Below are 16,566 nucleotides of genomic sequence, written 5' to 3' on the forward strand. Positions count from 1 at the left end.
ATTGATGACTACCTATCAAGATGAGAACCGTCTGATTATGCGTTTATTTGTTTAATGCTCTAATGCACTTGTGTGAAGAAGTGTCAAACGCGGCTTGGGTGCATTTTGCTTTCCGCATAAAGTTGAGATCTTGTAAATAATAAAAATAACCATTTGACAAAAGATTACAATTTAGAAGGATGTGAGAGTCCACAAGGCAAAAATGGGTTAAGCTTGCGACGTGGTCAGTTTATATTTGACATACGAGCACAGACAATATATAAATTAGTATACTTTTATCATGCAGATGCTAATATGGTTTTAACAGGGAAAATGTTGTTTTTAATAGGGAAAATATGGCGGGGTTTTAATTTAAATTGTTAAGTATCTGAATATGTATCGTTTATAGCATTGTATGTATAAATTAATTTTAAAATGAACAAATTCATAAATATTTATAATTAATATTTGTCATACATATCTTCAAACGAGTTAAATTCATAATTGTATTTGTGTAATAAAGAGTATATGCTAATAAAAATCTACAGTGTTCTATGAAGTTATTTTAAACATACTTTTCTACATTAAATGCCGTAGGGAATTATATAAATGATGGGATCGGTAAAGATATACAGACATCTAAACTAATACATCTACAAACGAGTTTTTTTCTTGAGCTTGTTTGCCTTCGGACAGATCTCCTGCCTGCCAGATCGACCTGATAAAATCACCAAACCTTAACAATAAATTACCGACATCAATTAAAAATCTAACCAATTTTTTGTTGAAATTTCTTTGAGTTTAAAATTGTATTACTTAAAAGGGTGTGCGCACCGGAACATTTAACAATTAAATTTATTTGTTGCCGCAATGAAAAGCATTATCTTCATTATGGTAAAATAATGGGCAATGCTCTGTGAAAACGGGATTTCATTTGTGCGTAAAGTGTCGTCCCAGATTAGCCTGTGCAGCCCGCACAGGCTACTTAGGGACAACACTTTCCGCTTGTATGGTATTCTTCGCTTAGAGTATGTCTCTTCTTTGCAAAAATCCAGTTAAGCCGGAAAAAGTGTCGTCCTTGGTTACCCCTCGCGGACTGCACAGCTGTTGATGGTTTTAAATATAAGTTTATAGGAGCTTTTAAAATATGCTGTTGTTTTGTTTTAGACGTTTATCCCGAATTTTGACTCAATCCGTCGATTAAAAAAATGAGAAATTATAACAAGTGTAAGTGTTGTGGGAAACATAAAGTACTTGTATTCCTAAAAACGAACGTAGATGTAGTATATGTAGCTCAAATGATATCGAGGACGAGTATCATATTGTCATTGTATGTCCTCTTTATACCAATATTAGAAAACTATATATCGACAAATTCTATTTTAACCGACCTAGTATGCATACATTTATTAACAAATACCAACACTAAATTTCTAAAGAATTTCCCGAAATATTGAAAAATGCTTTTACAATGAGAACTGAGACATTAAATGCAAACGTTGAGTAATATACTGGCCTAACACATTTTATATACTATTTTTGTCACTTTCGCATTGCTATGCACGTGGTTCTTGCTTATATATTATCAGTTTTGTATGTATAACGATGAACTAGACTTGTTCAAGTCATACGAATAAACCTTCTGTTCTGTTCAGTGTTGCCTACGGACTGTCTTTCATAGTGTATATTGATTTCTAAAAAAAACACTGTTTTCTGAGTTTTCAAGAGTTGCAAATGAATAAAAGATGTTTATTGTATAGTATTATTAGACGACATTTTAAACAAATGTCGCTGAAATTCCTTTGAAATCATTCTTTAATGACAGAAATTTAAACTGAATTAAAACATGTCTTTGCGTATTTGAAGAGATTGTATATATGAGCGTATGACGTAGGCAAGTTGACGGCATTTATAGTAAACCGCATTAATATTCATACAAATAATTCACGGTCATCTTGTTTCTGATATATTACAAGTATACATTTGAAAATAACATTGGATAACAGACATACAATTTATATTTTCGTCACCGTTTTGGAATGTGCCACATTGAAAATGTTTAATCAAGCTCTGCCATCTGTCTCACTGTTTTGCAAAGACCGCGTCAGAAAATTGTGACATCCTTGTTGACACCGCGTCTGTTTCGACAGCGAGTAATATGCTTTTGTTTTAATTAGATTTTTTGTCAATATTTGTATGAAATGCTGTATCTAGACAAGAAAACATTGCTTCAATGAGATTATCGTTATTTCTAAGAGATGTACTGTATATGGATTTATAATATTGCGGTTGAACTTGTCGAGTCTGACAAAACATATATCAATAAACAGGGATCGATAAATCGTTGGTTCATGTAATCAACTAGTATTGCTTATTCAGAATCTGTGTGTTTGATTTATTAGATTCAAATAATGCACATTTAACAAGATCAAGTATATAAAACTTATAATTTAACCAGTGAAGAGGAGTCTCTTCATTTAAATACATTGTCAATAATACCAATCGCTCCCACGGACAACCGGTCCTACGCTAATTTTGACAAGGCGGACATTCGCTCCTACGTTGGTTTGACAACCCGGACAGACGCTCCTACATTATTTTAACAACCTGGACAATCACTCCTACATTCTTTTGACAACCCGGAGAGTCGCTCCTTCATTATTTCAACACCACGGCAATATAAAGTTAGATGCGAAACATTAAAACATAGTAACCGCCGATCAAAGGTTAACACCTATAGTTAATAAGCCGAAAATTAAATTTACCTAAATTGTTAACAGTAATTAAGCCGATTCAACATGAGCAGATCAATGTGATTTAAATTAATTTATAACTATAGGTTACAGTTTCTTGACTGAGGGGCTTGCAAGTATCTACAATTAAGGAGGATGAAGAAATTCGTTACATATGTGGCATGTTGGACGGCCTTGCGGGTGTTTGACATCGAATTCGTCTCGGGCACTAGGATATGTTGAGAATAACCATTATTGACTTTTATATATCCAGCCGTGTGTATAAATATACATATGTGTTTCTTTTCGTCTTTATGTGTTTTGTTTTGCATATTTCATTGTGTCTCAATCTATATGTATAATATAAATGTTAATATGTGCATATTTCCTTTCTGTACATCCGTGTGCATAATATTATATAAACAAGTTAAATAAAGACCAACATTTCAACCTCTTATGCTGTTTTTATATTTTATTCAATTCGCAAAATCGGTAATTATTCCAATAAACGTAATTTATAAAATAATATCCCTGATAGGAATTACGTAGGAACAATGGTCCGGGTTGTCAAAATAATATTGGAACGACTCTCCGGGTTGTCAAAATAATGTAGGAGCGTCTGTCCGGGTTGTCAAACACACGTAGGAGCGACTGTCCGCCTTGTCAAAATTAGCGTAGGAGCGATTATCCGTGGGAGCGATTGTCCGGGATTCCATTATAAACTATAAATAGCAATGGTTTAGGTCCAGAAAGGCCGAAAACCAAAAAGGCCGCATACCAAAAAGGCCGAATACCAAAAAGGCCTTACCAAAAAGGCCCCAAAGCGTACCAAAAAGGCCAAAAAATGAACCAAAAAGGCCTTAAAGCAATTATTGTTATTATAGGTTTCAAATTTTGTTTACAAACAAATACACATAAATCAAAATGGAATAAGTCATAAAACAGGTATGAAGTTAATTATTTTCTTTATTTGTTGTTTATGTTTAAATATACATTTACGATATATACAGTCAATGTACAAGCACAATCAAACAATTTATATAACAAAATATACAGTTACAAGCAAACATTTACAGACGTTATACAGTCACACTGACAAAATACAACATAATAACATAATAATATTGTTAAACATGTGAATTCTATTTTTCATTAAATCAAATGGCGTACGACATAAAACATGTATGAAGTTTTTTATTTTCTTTATTACAAAATATACATAATTTCAATTAATTGAAAATGGAGTACGACATAAAACATGTATGAAGTTTTTTTTTATTTTCTTTATTACAAAATATACATAATTTCAATAAATTTCAATTACATAATAATATTGTTTAACATGTCAATTCCATTTTCTATTAAATTAAAAAGGAGTACGACATAAAACATGTATGAACTTTTTTTTATTTTCTTTATTACAAAAAATACATTTACAAAAAATTCGTAGAATATACAGTGAACGTGCCAAAATACAACAGAATTTAAACAATATACCGGTACACGTGCATTACTCCAGCACAACACCGTACACTTGACCGACCTTGGCCGGGAACTCTGAGGTGGTGCATTGTTTCGCCTCATACTTGTCGCATAAATTAGAGATCGACAGCGGTCGTTATAATAAGATACTACGCGAAAATAGAAAATGTAAGTTTTGCAACGGACACGCTATAGAAAACGAGTGTCACTTTTTACCTGTTTGTCCTCTATATAGAGAAATTAGAAAGGAACATTTTAAACTATATTTTCAAAGGTGGCCAACATTATATAAATCTGACATTCTAATGCAGTCGGCTAATAAAAAAGACATTATAAAACTTTGCTTAATATATTTTTTAATGATAATGAAATGCGTAATAATATAGACAATCTGTTATAATTTTTAATAATATCACATAGAATAAAGCATTTTTATTTATTTCGGTTTAAGTCTTCCGAATTTAATGTAGCTAGTTTTATATCGTTAAAAGTTAAGAAACTATTTTAAAATGCGCAAGTAATTATCAATAGGTGCCAATAAGTGTCATTTTACACAATATGTGGGCGTTCTACTAATCCGTTATCAAAACAGATGCCACAAACTGCGAATGACCCTTGACACTTGGATACCCGGTCTGATTAGCGAGTTTTTTTGTACATGCAAATTCTTTCAACTTCTTATATTTAAAAAATTGCCAAAAAATAGTTTAAGAGGAAACTAATATTATATAATGATATATTATGTACTTAATTATATATGTTAAATATATTAAATATTTGTCTTTTAGCAGTCACTAATCCATATGCGTATAATTTATTTTATTTATTTATTTTATTGTTTAACATAGTAATCAAGAATAGCGTTACATACACTAATTATTGTGTATGCTACTTTTTGACGACATTGACTATGTTATACGATTATAACAATGCTCATACCACAACACTCACACAACACAATATCAACACACAATAAATTAACACTCGTGAAGAAATTCGTATAATTTACACGATTTAAAAACACTATATTTCAAACGCCAAATAAAGTCTGGTGTACTTTCCAAGATAACGAATAAAACAAAGCAACTATTATAGACAACTTTGACACATGAACGGGTTATATATTTCTCAATAATTCTGGATCTTATACATATTTGCCCGACAGGTAAGTTTACAACACCTTCATTACTCATTTGTTACACTTTTAGATGCAAACAGAGAGTTCAGAGAAAATTAAAATGTTCTTAAACGGATTATTCCTACGTGCTAATTGGCGATAATTATGCCGACTTTGATTACAAAATTAACGGCTTTTAATTAAAAAACTGAAACATCTATTACTCAACGAAAAATACTGTGACTAACGAATAATTCATACTGTATGCGATAATTCGCGATATTTTTGCCGACTTTGATTATAAAATTAACGGTTTTTAAGTAGACTAATAAACAAGTTATGACTATTGTATAGATCTGATAATTATATTCAGCATAACTATTCAATGATAATACAAAATATTGTATGGTCTTTCTGGTATACCATGAGGCCTTTTTGGGAAGGCCTTTTTGGTAAACGGCCTTTCTGGCACTATACCATAGCAATAACACCTGTCGTTAAGTGTTTGTTAACCTTTTGTAAATTGACGAATCAATTGTTCGTATCAAAAATACATTGGTTATGACATGAATAAATTACCCGGATATTGAGGGTATGTTTTAACAGCCACAGAATCAGATTAGAGACGTAGATAACTGTTATCTACGTATCTGTTAGTGTTAAGATATAAAAACTACCCGGTATGTAGTTTCCAGTTATTGGAAATCAAATCTTAAAGAACCAGAGTTTACATTGTTTTATGTACAGCCTGTAAGCGTATCATTGAAATTCATTATTTTTTATTATTTTATTTTGTAAACGAACTTCAAATTGAAGTTCTGAATAATACTTATTTTCTGCTCACCTTAATTCCTTCTAAGGTGAGCTATTGTGGATAGTCCCCATGTACCGTAAACACTCTTCTTTAAGGGACCTTTTCACGTTTTGGTAAATTGACGAAATTGCAAAAAAAACCTTCAAAAATGTTGGATGATTTTCAAAATAATTTTCATGCATTCAAAAATTATGTACACATTATTTTAATAAAAATTATAACACATCCTAAGACAAATGTTTATAATCTTCATTTATTTATAACCTTTAAATTTGAAATGGGAAAATAATAAATTGTAAAGCTGTTCCTCGATAATTTGGAAAATATACTGAGTAATAAGATAGCGCTTATTTTTCACTAATCAAATAAGTATGTGCTTGTCACAGTTGTAGCACATTGGGTTCCAGGTTCAAATGATACGCTTTTATTGCTTTCATAAATGATAGGACTATTAAGAACATTATTTGTTTGTCAGTAGACATATTTAATACCTTTTTTTAAAATATACAAAAATCTGTAAACATCTACCTTAAAAAGCCTGATTTAAGGAGGATCGAATGTCTGACATTTCCATGGGGTCCGCCAAAAAATCTTTATTTATATATGCCATATTATCTCTCAGCTGACTAACGAATGGTTGAGTTCACTGATTCAATTTTAGCAGTGTATTGATCTCAGTCAATCAGTGTTTCTGCATTTTTGACCGCAGAAAGATCTCAGGATTTGCTGCACTGTGACCACATCAGGGTGTCAGGGTTTGCTACACTGTTACCACAGCAGGGTGTCAGGGTTTACTACGCTGTGACCACAGCAGGGTGCCAGGGATTGGTGCACTGTGACCACAGAAGGGTGCCAGTACACAGGAGACAGTGATGTTTAAAGGCCAGTTTGGGGATAAAAAATCTGATCCATTTATTTGATCAGATGGTATGTATTTCCCCCTATAATTGCTTTAAAATTATTCTCTTAACATATGCTTTATTTTGGAAGAAAAGTGACTGAATTTGGTCAAATATGATTATTAAGATAGAGGTATTTTTGTGTTAAGAATTCCAGTTTTAACCAAGTTTGAGCTGAATCTTATCAAATACAATTGAGCTGTGCTCTGGGAAAAGGGGCTTTAATGCATGTGCGTAAAGCGTCATCCCAGATTAGCCTTTGCAGTCGGCACAGGCTAATCAGGGATGACACTTTCCGCCTCAACTGGACTTTTGCTAAGAAGAGACTTTATTCAAACTAAAAATATTAAAAAAGTTGCATTAAACCCTCTTTTCACAGAGCACGGCCCAATTTTATAAGGATTAATCAAGGCGTTCTCTGTGAAAGTCCATCGGTCCTTGAAAGATGCCAATAAATATGAATAAGGGCCGATATATATTTATGGAACACTTTACATTATGACTGGTAAGGATGCCGGTAAATAAGGTTATTTTTGTTGACTTACCAGTAAACTTAAGCCCAAGTCAGTTAGAGTAAGTTAATTATTAGAAGTTGTGACCTAAAATCATGCGTTTGTGACTTGTTAACACTGATCTAGGCCTTGTTAATAAAAGATCACGTATTGATGTATATATCGTTTAGTTTCACTTATTGCAAAAAGTTGGGTATACATTCATTTCCACAATGACTGTTAAAACAATATTCATAAACAGTGGGTCACTGTGGCGTAATGAATATGGTTACTGCTAAGTGAGGTCAGCGGTTGAAACCCCACTGTGAAAGCTTTCTTTAAACCGTCCTCAAAGACATCAATTACTGATTATACCAGGACTTGAGAGCGTTTCATCAAGTCTATGGCTTAAGATGCAATGGAGGCTAATATTTAAGTTAAACCCTTTACAGAGGCGTCGGAGCTGGGGCGGCGGCCGCAGCCCCAATCTTTTCGGCAAAAATGAAATTTCGGCAAAGACCATTTTTTTCATTTTTTTTTTCATTTCAATACTCGTATATTTGAAAATATCTTTACCACGAAGCAAGGTAATCATGCTTTAGCGGTTATAACAAGTGTATTGTTGATTGTCATCACCCGCCCGCGGTAATGTACCTGTCAATTATGTTGTTAATTGATCGGTCTCTTTTATAACGATAATCCCTTTATTCTTGAGTAATTAAACCTGGGAATCTTTAATTGTCGGTATGATCTAAGCCTTTGTTTCTTTTTATTAATATAAAGGAAAATATGACATGAAACAAATGTGCCGATATCCAATAGTCCTTAATTATCACAAAATTAAAGATACCTCAAGATACCTGAATTAATTGTAATAACTCAAAGTAAATCGATAATTATTAAAAAAAAACTTATTTAATGTTTTTACCACTTTTGTGTGTCATTTCAATATGTCTTCTCCAAACAAACCAACATATTTCAAATTTCCAAAACGGAATTTCGGGAAAAAAATCCCGAAGAATGTTCTCTCAACCCACATGATCCCTATCGTTGTGTCGCCTGCTACAAAGTACAAACTGCAACATATAGAGATCACTTCTCCGTCGTTTGTCTGTCTGTCACAACTTTTGTCATTCAGAATATGTCTACAATAGACTTGTAGAAGGTCAGGTATCAGGCATAAAAACGCACCAGAATGCGCCATTTGATAATAAATGTGAGAATTTTTCAGTGTGAGGCCCCCGGACCACCACCAACAGGAGGGGGATACACCCTTCCATACCCACCCCTCCGCTGCCCCAATGTCAATTTGCTTCCAACACCCCTCTTTTACCATTATGATATGTATTTTTACGCATTTGTAGTCCTTCAGAAAGTTAAATTTAATGAAGACCTTTCTTATTAGTTTCAAGTTTTAAAGACTTCATTTCCAACCCTTAGATATTTATGAGCAGCAAACAGCATTAAACCTGAACAGACTGCGAGTTTAGCCATTTTCACTTTGCTACCAAGTGGGAAAGGATAACATTAAATTGAACAACATAAAAAGAAATTCTATGTCAAACTTGGTTTTGTTTGTAGAAATGGTCCATATGTCTTTGAGATAGATGTCAACAAGGTTATTTGGGACTCAAGATGGCCAAGAGTGCTCCAGGCACTGCAGGTCTTCCGTTGCTTGGCGACAAGTCTTATGAATTCTACAAGGATCCTGTCAAATTCCTGATGAAACATATGGTGGACAACAAGTCTCGTGTTTTTCTGACGAGATTTCTGAACAAGCCAACAGTGTTTGTTGGGTCCAATAAAGTTGTTCATGAATTGTTGAATGGTAAGCCTACATGTGTATGCATGTATTTAAATTAATGTTCAGATTTGAGGCAAGAATGGTGAGGTTCATGAAAAATAAAATAAAAATAATACAGGCATTTTTATACGCCCGTTTTTAAAAAACGGGACGTATTATAGTTTCACCCTTGGCGGGCGGTGGGCGGGCGGCGTCAACAGCAGTGTCCGCTCTCTAATTCAAATAGTTTTCATCCGATCTTCACCAAACTTGGTCAGAAGTTGTGTCTAGACAATATCTAGGTCAAGTTTTAATATGGGTCAGGCCGGGTCAAAAACTAGGTCACGGGGTCACTTAGTGCATTTCAAGGTGTAAGCATGGTGTACGCTCTCTACTTGAAGTAGTTTACACCCGATCTTCACCAAATTTGGTCAGAAGTTGTGTCTAGATGATATGTAGGTCAAGTTAAAATATGGGTCATGCCGGGTCAAAAAATAGGTCACGAGTTTACTTAGTGCATTTCAAGCATTTAGCATGGTGTCCGCTCTCAAATTGAAGTAGTTTTCATCTGATCTTCACCTTATTTGGTCAGAAGTTGTGTCTAGATGATATGTAGGTCAAGTTCGAATATGGGTCATGCCGGGTCAAAAACGAGGTCACGAGGTCACATAGTGCATTTCAAGCATTTAGCATTTCTCTAATTGAAGTAGGTAACCATAACTGAATGCGGCACCCCCCAGGGGTCCGTAATAACCCCAACTCTGTTCTCCCTCATCGTTAACGGCCTACCTGATGCCGTAAAAGACTCAGAAATGGTTATCTCCCAGTTTGCCGACGACTCAGGCACTTGGTTAAAGGGGTCTAACATGTTACGCCTGCAGAAGAGGGCTCAAGCAGGCTTAGACTCCATATGGAAATGGTCTATTGAATGGGGATTTAAAATTTCTCCAACCAAAACAGTAGGAGTATTATTTGGCGATCAAATTCAGCACTCTTTGGACTTAAATTTAGGCGGCACCAAAATTAGTTTTGAAAAAGTTGTGAAATTTCTAGGTATGTACCTAGATAAACAGTTAACCTTTACTCACCACTTCAAATATTTGGCAGAAAGGTGCGAAAGGGACCTAAACTTAATGAGAATGTTAAGAGGCACAGGTTTCGGATCAGATAAAAATAGCCTCTTAACTCTCAATAAGTCCCTTATACGTCCAAAGCTAGATTATGGAGCCCAGATCTATGCATGTGCAAAGCCAAACGCCCTAAAAATGATTGATGCCATTCAACATAAGGCCCTTAGGATAGCTCTGAGAGCCCTAAACTGTACACCGGGTGCACTGCTTGAAGAGGAGGCCGGTATGTTACCCCTTGACTTGCGCCGAAAACAACAGTCCCATAACTTCTGAGCCAGGGCTAAGTCTCGGCATGGCTCAAACCCTGTAAACAAACTTGTTGGGACTGGCACCTTCATCAAGGGGAAAACACTTAAGCGTAAGCACGTCGCCCTACCATTTGGTGCGAGTATTAGGACCCTTGTTAAAGATGCTGGCCTCGACAAGGTACCTGTAGCAGACCTCTGGCCCTCCAAGACCCCCCCCTGGACGCTTGGACCCATTGATGTTGACCTATCACTCTCTAATAAAATAACGAAAACTGACTTGCCACAACTCATCAAGTCAGAAGCTCTCTCACTCATAGATAATAAGTATGCTGAGCATCTAAAAATCTATACAGACGGCTCCAAATGCCCAAACTCTGGTTTGGTAGCCAACTCCTTTCTACTTCCTTCTAAAAATATTATCAAAACGCACAGGCTCAGCAACAATCTCTCTATTTTCTCAGCAGAACTTATGGCAATTAAATACTCTTTGTGCTGGATATTGGTCAATAAACCTACTAAAACTGCTATTTTATCAGACTCAATGTCATTTCTTGAGTCTATAAAAAACAGAAATAGCACATCTAGGCCTGATATTTTAGCTAGCATTTTGGAACTTCATCAACAGTGCCTAGATAAATCTTTAAAGGTCACATTAGTATGGTGTCCAGCACATGCCAACATCATTGGGAATGAACAGGCTGACAGGGGGGCTAAGGAGGGCCTCTTGAGGGGGGCCGTAGATGCTGGGGAACCCCTGGCGCCTACTGAGATCTACTCCATGGCAAAGAAATTTGTCGTGGGTCAGTGGAATCTCCGGACTGACAATTTGTCTTCCCTGCGACATACTTTTGCACCCCCTCCCTTCCCCCTTGACACCCTTTTCGCCTTCAAACTCAAAGAGCCATGTCGGACTGGAGTGCACGGTGCAGGGCCCCATACCCTGCAAAACCCTTATTTAGCCCTATCCAGGGTAATACAAATTCTTTGGTATTATTGTAAATTTTCTAAGTATTGCTAATTTTACATCATAGCAAATTTTGTACCTTATATTTCGTTAATTCTTGTTGAAATTGCTATTTTATATAGCAAATTTCCTTATTTTTGTGTAAAATTGCTATTTTATATAGCAAATTTCCTTATTTTTGTGTTAAATTGCTATTTTTTATAGCAGATAAGGTACTTTTGTACTTTTTTCTTTCTTGTTATCCCCTATATTTAAATAATATTGGTTGGATAAGAGCATTTTATGGGTTTTTACCTGCATTGAGGTATTAATTGGTCTTTTTACCAATTTTATATCACACTGATTTAATTTTCCTTCAATTGTATTCATACTATTCTTCATCTACCGTGCACTCCCTCTGGTCCATGGGAAACAACCGTCATAGACTCCACCTTCACAATTACCTCCCTTAGACCAACCTAGTGGTAATGCCCCTGCTGGTTTATTGCCCACTCACACCAGCCTACACTTTCAAATCTCCTTCTTTTAACCCTCCAGGGTGGCAACTTGTATTTTATATAAATAAATGCATATAGTACTGTACATAATGTAAATAATCTACTTTTATGTATAGATTTATCTGTTCTGTCTCATTTTTAACTGTAAAGTTCATTGTTTTACTTATAATTTTTATGTGGCCCTATAAAGGTGACCGTTTGGAGACACATAAGTCATTGCCCTTATTTTATAAGGGTTATTACTAATATCCCTTTTAAATATTGTCTTAACGCCACTCTGGGGGGCCGTCTATTCTTCATAGCCCAATCCTCATGAGATTCCAAACAGACAGGGTCTTATGTTGGAGCATTACGGCTATATTCCCTGTCTGCAAGTGTTCAACATTGTGCCACATTTACGAATACATACCAATTACAATACAAAATATAATTAAAAATTATTTTCTTATAAATAAACTAATAGCTTCTTATTAGAGCTATTAAATCAGGCTCTTCCTTCCCTATTAATTAATGTTTATTAATCTTTATATCTTCCCATCGCTAAGAGTTCTTTGTATAACATATAACTCTAACAACAAATTCCCATCTATCCATAGATTTAATACATAGTGGCAATGTTAAACCACTTTGTGATCTGTAAAATCGTAAAATATTAATAATCTTTGCTTATTTCCAACATATTACACCTCCGTGTATTTCTTTTCTTTCATAGAAAAAAAATGTAAGTAATTCTATATTGATTTTAACATTTAAAACACAGATCACAAAGTCTAAAGACTCCAACAACCCATTCCAGTATATACTGAACAGTGGGTCTAGTAATGATGATGCCACATACAACAGTATGTGTTTTCACCATCTTTACTTATAAAAACTGGGCTTTTCTCTCTCTTTCTCTTTCCTTTTAAACATCTAATAACATTATCATATTAATAATAATAATAAGAAGAAGAATAACAATTTAACAACAACATAGTAATTTATTACTATAAAACAATTCATGTATTTCATTAAATTCAAGTTCTTTTGGATGTAATTTTTCTTTCATCTCATATATTTCCTGCACAGAAATTCTTATTGTTTACAATCTGCAAAGTGCACTCAATGTCAAGGTCATCCGCTGGGAAATTTTTCTATTTTAAAACGGATTGACCTACTTGTAATTTTTAATAAGAAATTTCGGCCAATCAGCGCCATCGTTATATAAGCCTTTCAACCAATAGAAACGACGCTTTTTAACAGCGTTAGGCTCAGTCAATATGCAGTTTATATTGAGTATTGCGTTAATGTCGCATCTAATTTAATTATAAGTAAAGCTATTTTTAAACTACTAGATTTTTATCAAAGCACAGCATCCACACTGCAAAGTATTTTATATTATAAATGGTACAGCCCAGTAAAATCGGGCTGACCATATTATGGCCGTTTTCGGCTTTTTAACGCAGAGTTTTATGTCAAGCAGTGTGCTCGGGCAATGGTTTTTAACCGAAGTCCCGAGGGTAAATAACCCCATTAGTCTAATTGAAGTAGTTTTCAACTAATCTTCACCAAATTTAGTCAGATGTTACATCTAAATGATATCTAGGTCAAGTTCAAATATGGGTCATGCCAGGTCAATAATTAGGTCTCGAGGTCACTTGGTGCATTTCAAGCATTGAGCATCAGGTGTTTAAAACCTTTGAACGGGCGTATCTTGTGACAGTTTGGCACTCTTGTCTACTGTTGAAAATGATCTGCGGTTTGCTCAAAAGTCAGAGATAAAACTGAATAGAAAATTAATATTATGCCACAGAGAACATATTCAGTTTTATGAATAATGCAGTTTAGCATACATTTTTTATCGAAGAATTTAACAAGCTCCTTTACTTCTTAGTTAAAATAGGTTATTTGTTTAAAATGCACTATATGGAATATATAATAGAGTATGTTATTATTAACAATATATTATTCCAGCCAGATTTAAGGCAAGTTCAAACACTAGTGACATGGTTGCTTTTTGATATTTTTTGTTCATATAGATGAGATTAAAATTGCTGGTTGAATGATATTGTATTTGTTAAAGTGATATTATGGGCATTTTGCACTGTTGAATTGAGCTGAAAAGAATTAACAGGTCAAAAGAGTTAGTTAAAATGTGGTTACTGATCAATTATCTGCAACTCATCTTGCTACCAGTTGTTTATAAAAATACATTTTTTATTCAATATTCTTTCGTGACCCACCCAGTCCTGTAAGCCGAAATGATCCGTAAACAAAATTGTGTCTTTGTGTCGTATGAACGAATCTGCACTAAAACTAAATTTAGGTTCAAATCGTACATGCATGATCAGTTGTCAAACGAAAGTACGGTTGGTATTCAAACGCATTATTTTTCTCTTTCTGGTATATTGTTTTAGTATGTTGATGCTGCATTAATAAATATAAGTGTATATGAAGTGAAAACCAAAAATAAACAACGGTTGCGATAGACACCTATAAACTGTTAGATGCCCATAATATCACTTTAAGTAATTATAGTAATATTTTCCTTAAGTTTAATTTTTCACAATATGAAATGATAAATATTTCAGAACACAGTGATAAGTTAGAATTGGGCTACAAGCAATTCATGGAAGAAATTTATGGTGAAAATATTTTGTTTACAGATGGTAAGTTATCTGCCAATATTGTTAAAATACGCCTTGTTCTCGGAAAACTGGGATAAAAATATGTGGGTTAAGTGTCGTCCCAGATTAGCCTGTTTAGTGTGCCCAGTTTAATCAGAGATGAAACTAAGTTCCACCAAAACTAGATTTGTAATAAGAAAGAGACTTCCTTTAATTTTATGAGAAATACAATGAAAGTGGAAAGTGTTGGTCTTTATTAGCCTGTAAAGACTGCACAGGCTCTTCTGGAACGACAATTTATTCACATGTATTTTGCCCTACTTTCCTAGAGCATTTAAAATACTTTTTAATTATTGACAAAATTTATTAACTGAGGATTGTTTATTAGATAAATACCAGTTAATGGTCTGTAAATACTGATATTACCTACATGGTCTGCATACTTTTTCCATTTGACATTTAAGTTGACCAATCACCAAACAAAATATGTGTACAAATCATAATTTCATATTTATATGTCTTAAGTATGTTTATACATGTAACATCATGTGCTAAATAATTATTGTTCAATATAGAAGAAAATCTTTTGAGAAACAGATTGCTGTGTGTAATGAGTTTTACAAACATGTTTCAGGAGATTTCTCAACAGGGCTGCGGGATGCGCTTAGCGAGTTGTTTACAGTGGATGCAATAAAAACATACCAGTCGGATATAGACAGGTATAATTATAACATAGTTGATAAAATACAGTAAAACTAATCATAATTGCCCATGTTTTGGGCGTGACTGTCTTTTGAAGAGTATTTGAAATAAGGGTTATTGCGTTGGTCAAATTTTGATAATTATATTTATACAATGATGCCCAAAATATTTGTTATGTTACATAATATCAGCAGAATGGTACTTTTGCAACAAAACATTGCAAACTGCAATTAAACGCTAAAAAGAGGTCAAAGACTTTTTTGTTGGTTTAGGGAATAGTATGAGATGCAAGAGACAGTTCCGGTTATTAGACAGAAGATACTTAGTACACTGTCCCGCAGTTTTACGTCCAGGGCTTCATTGTCACTTTACTTCCTCTTTGATTTAACAGAACATTGTGGTAGCCATTTGGTTTGTTAAATCTTTTGCATGCAAAATTACTTCTTTGTTTTAGAATCGTGAAGAATGCCATTAAAGATATACTTACTGGGTTAGTATTCTGATTGTTTCTTCACTGCTAGCTTTAACCCTTTACCCCTCAGAAGCAAAGTGAAAATGGCTATGTGCAAACAGCATAAAACCAGAACAGCCTTCGAGTAACTCACAGTCTGTTCAGGTTTTATGCTGTTTGCTGCTCATCAGTATCTTATGAATGAAGCCTTTAAAACTTGAATCTAGTAAGAAAGGTCTTAAATTAATTTAACGTTCTAAGGGACTACAAATGCCTTAAAATACGTAGCTAAGTGGTAAAGGATTTTAGGTCAAACTAGATAGTTGGAGACTGTGGCTGTAAAATAATTCGCTTTTTTTTTCTGCAAGGATTTGGTATCAACGTCTCAGATATGCTAATTTTGTTTAATACAAGTATATATGTATCCCAAGGTTATATTTTTTCATCTAGTGTTTATTTTAACTTTCCTAGTTCCATATTAAGGAAGTTTTTGGTGAAAAACAAGATTCACATCTTAATCCTATTTATAATTCATAATCTCAGATGACAGATGGAGTCCAAAGGTCTGTTCTATATATTTAAGTGTAAATAAAGGACTAATTGAGCCTTGTTCTGTGAAAACTGGGCTTAATGCATGTACGTAAAGTGTTGTCCCAGATTAGCCTGTGCAG

General features: G+C 34.2%; 1 protein-coding gene across 3 annotated transcripts in view; it reads left to right on the top strand.

Moving 5' to 3' along the window:
• The first annotated feature begins 5,768 nt into the window (after window positions 1-5,768).
• Window positions 5,769-16,566, top strand: part of LOC127857980 (putative cytochrome P450 120) — a 32,011-nt gene continuing 21,213 nt past the window's right edge. Inside the window, exons 1-6 of one of the 3 annotated variants that reach the window (XM_052394783.1) lie at window positions 5,769-5,902; window positions 6,834-7,051; window positions 9,096-9,342; window positions 14,707-14,784; window positions 15,377-15,461; window positions 15,899-15,934. In XM_052394783.1, coding sequence (XP_052250743.1) covers window positions 9,150-9,342; window positions 14,707-14,784; window positions 15,377-15,461; window positions 15,899-15,934 — 392 coding nt within the window. In that variant the 5' untranslated portion in view covers window positions 5,769-5,902; window positions 6,834-7,051; window positions 9,096-9,149. Of the gene's footprint in view, window positions 5,991-6,833; window positions 7,052-9,095; window positions 9,343-14,706; window positions 14,785-15,376; window positions 15,462-15,898; window positions 15,935-16,566 lie in introns of all 3 variants that reach the window. The other 2 variants (XM_052394784.1, XM_052394785.1) reach the window with 2 other exon arrangements.

The sequence above is a fragment of the Dreissena polymorpha genome, chromosome 14 (assembly GCF_020536995.1).
Source record: "Dreissena polymorpha isolate Duluth1 chromosome 14, UMN_Dpol_1.0, whole genome shotgun sequence".
Lineage (NCBI taxonomy): Eukaryota > Metazoa > Mollusca > Bivalvia > Myida > Dreissenidae > Dreissena > Dreissena polymorpha.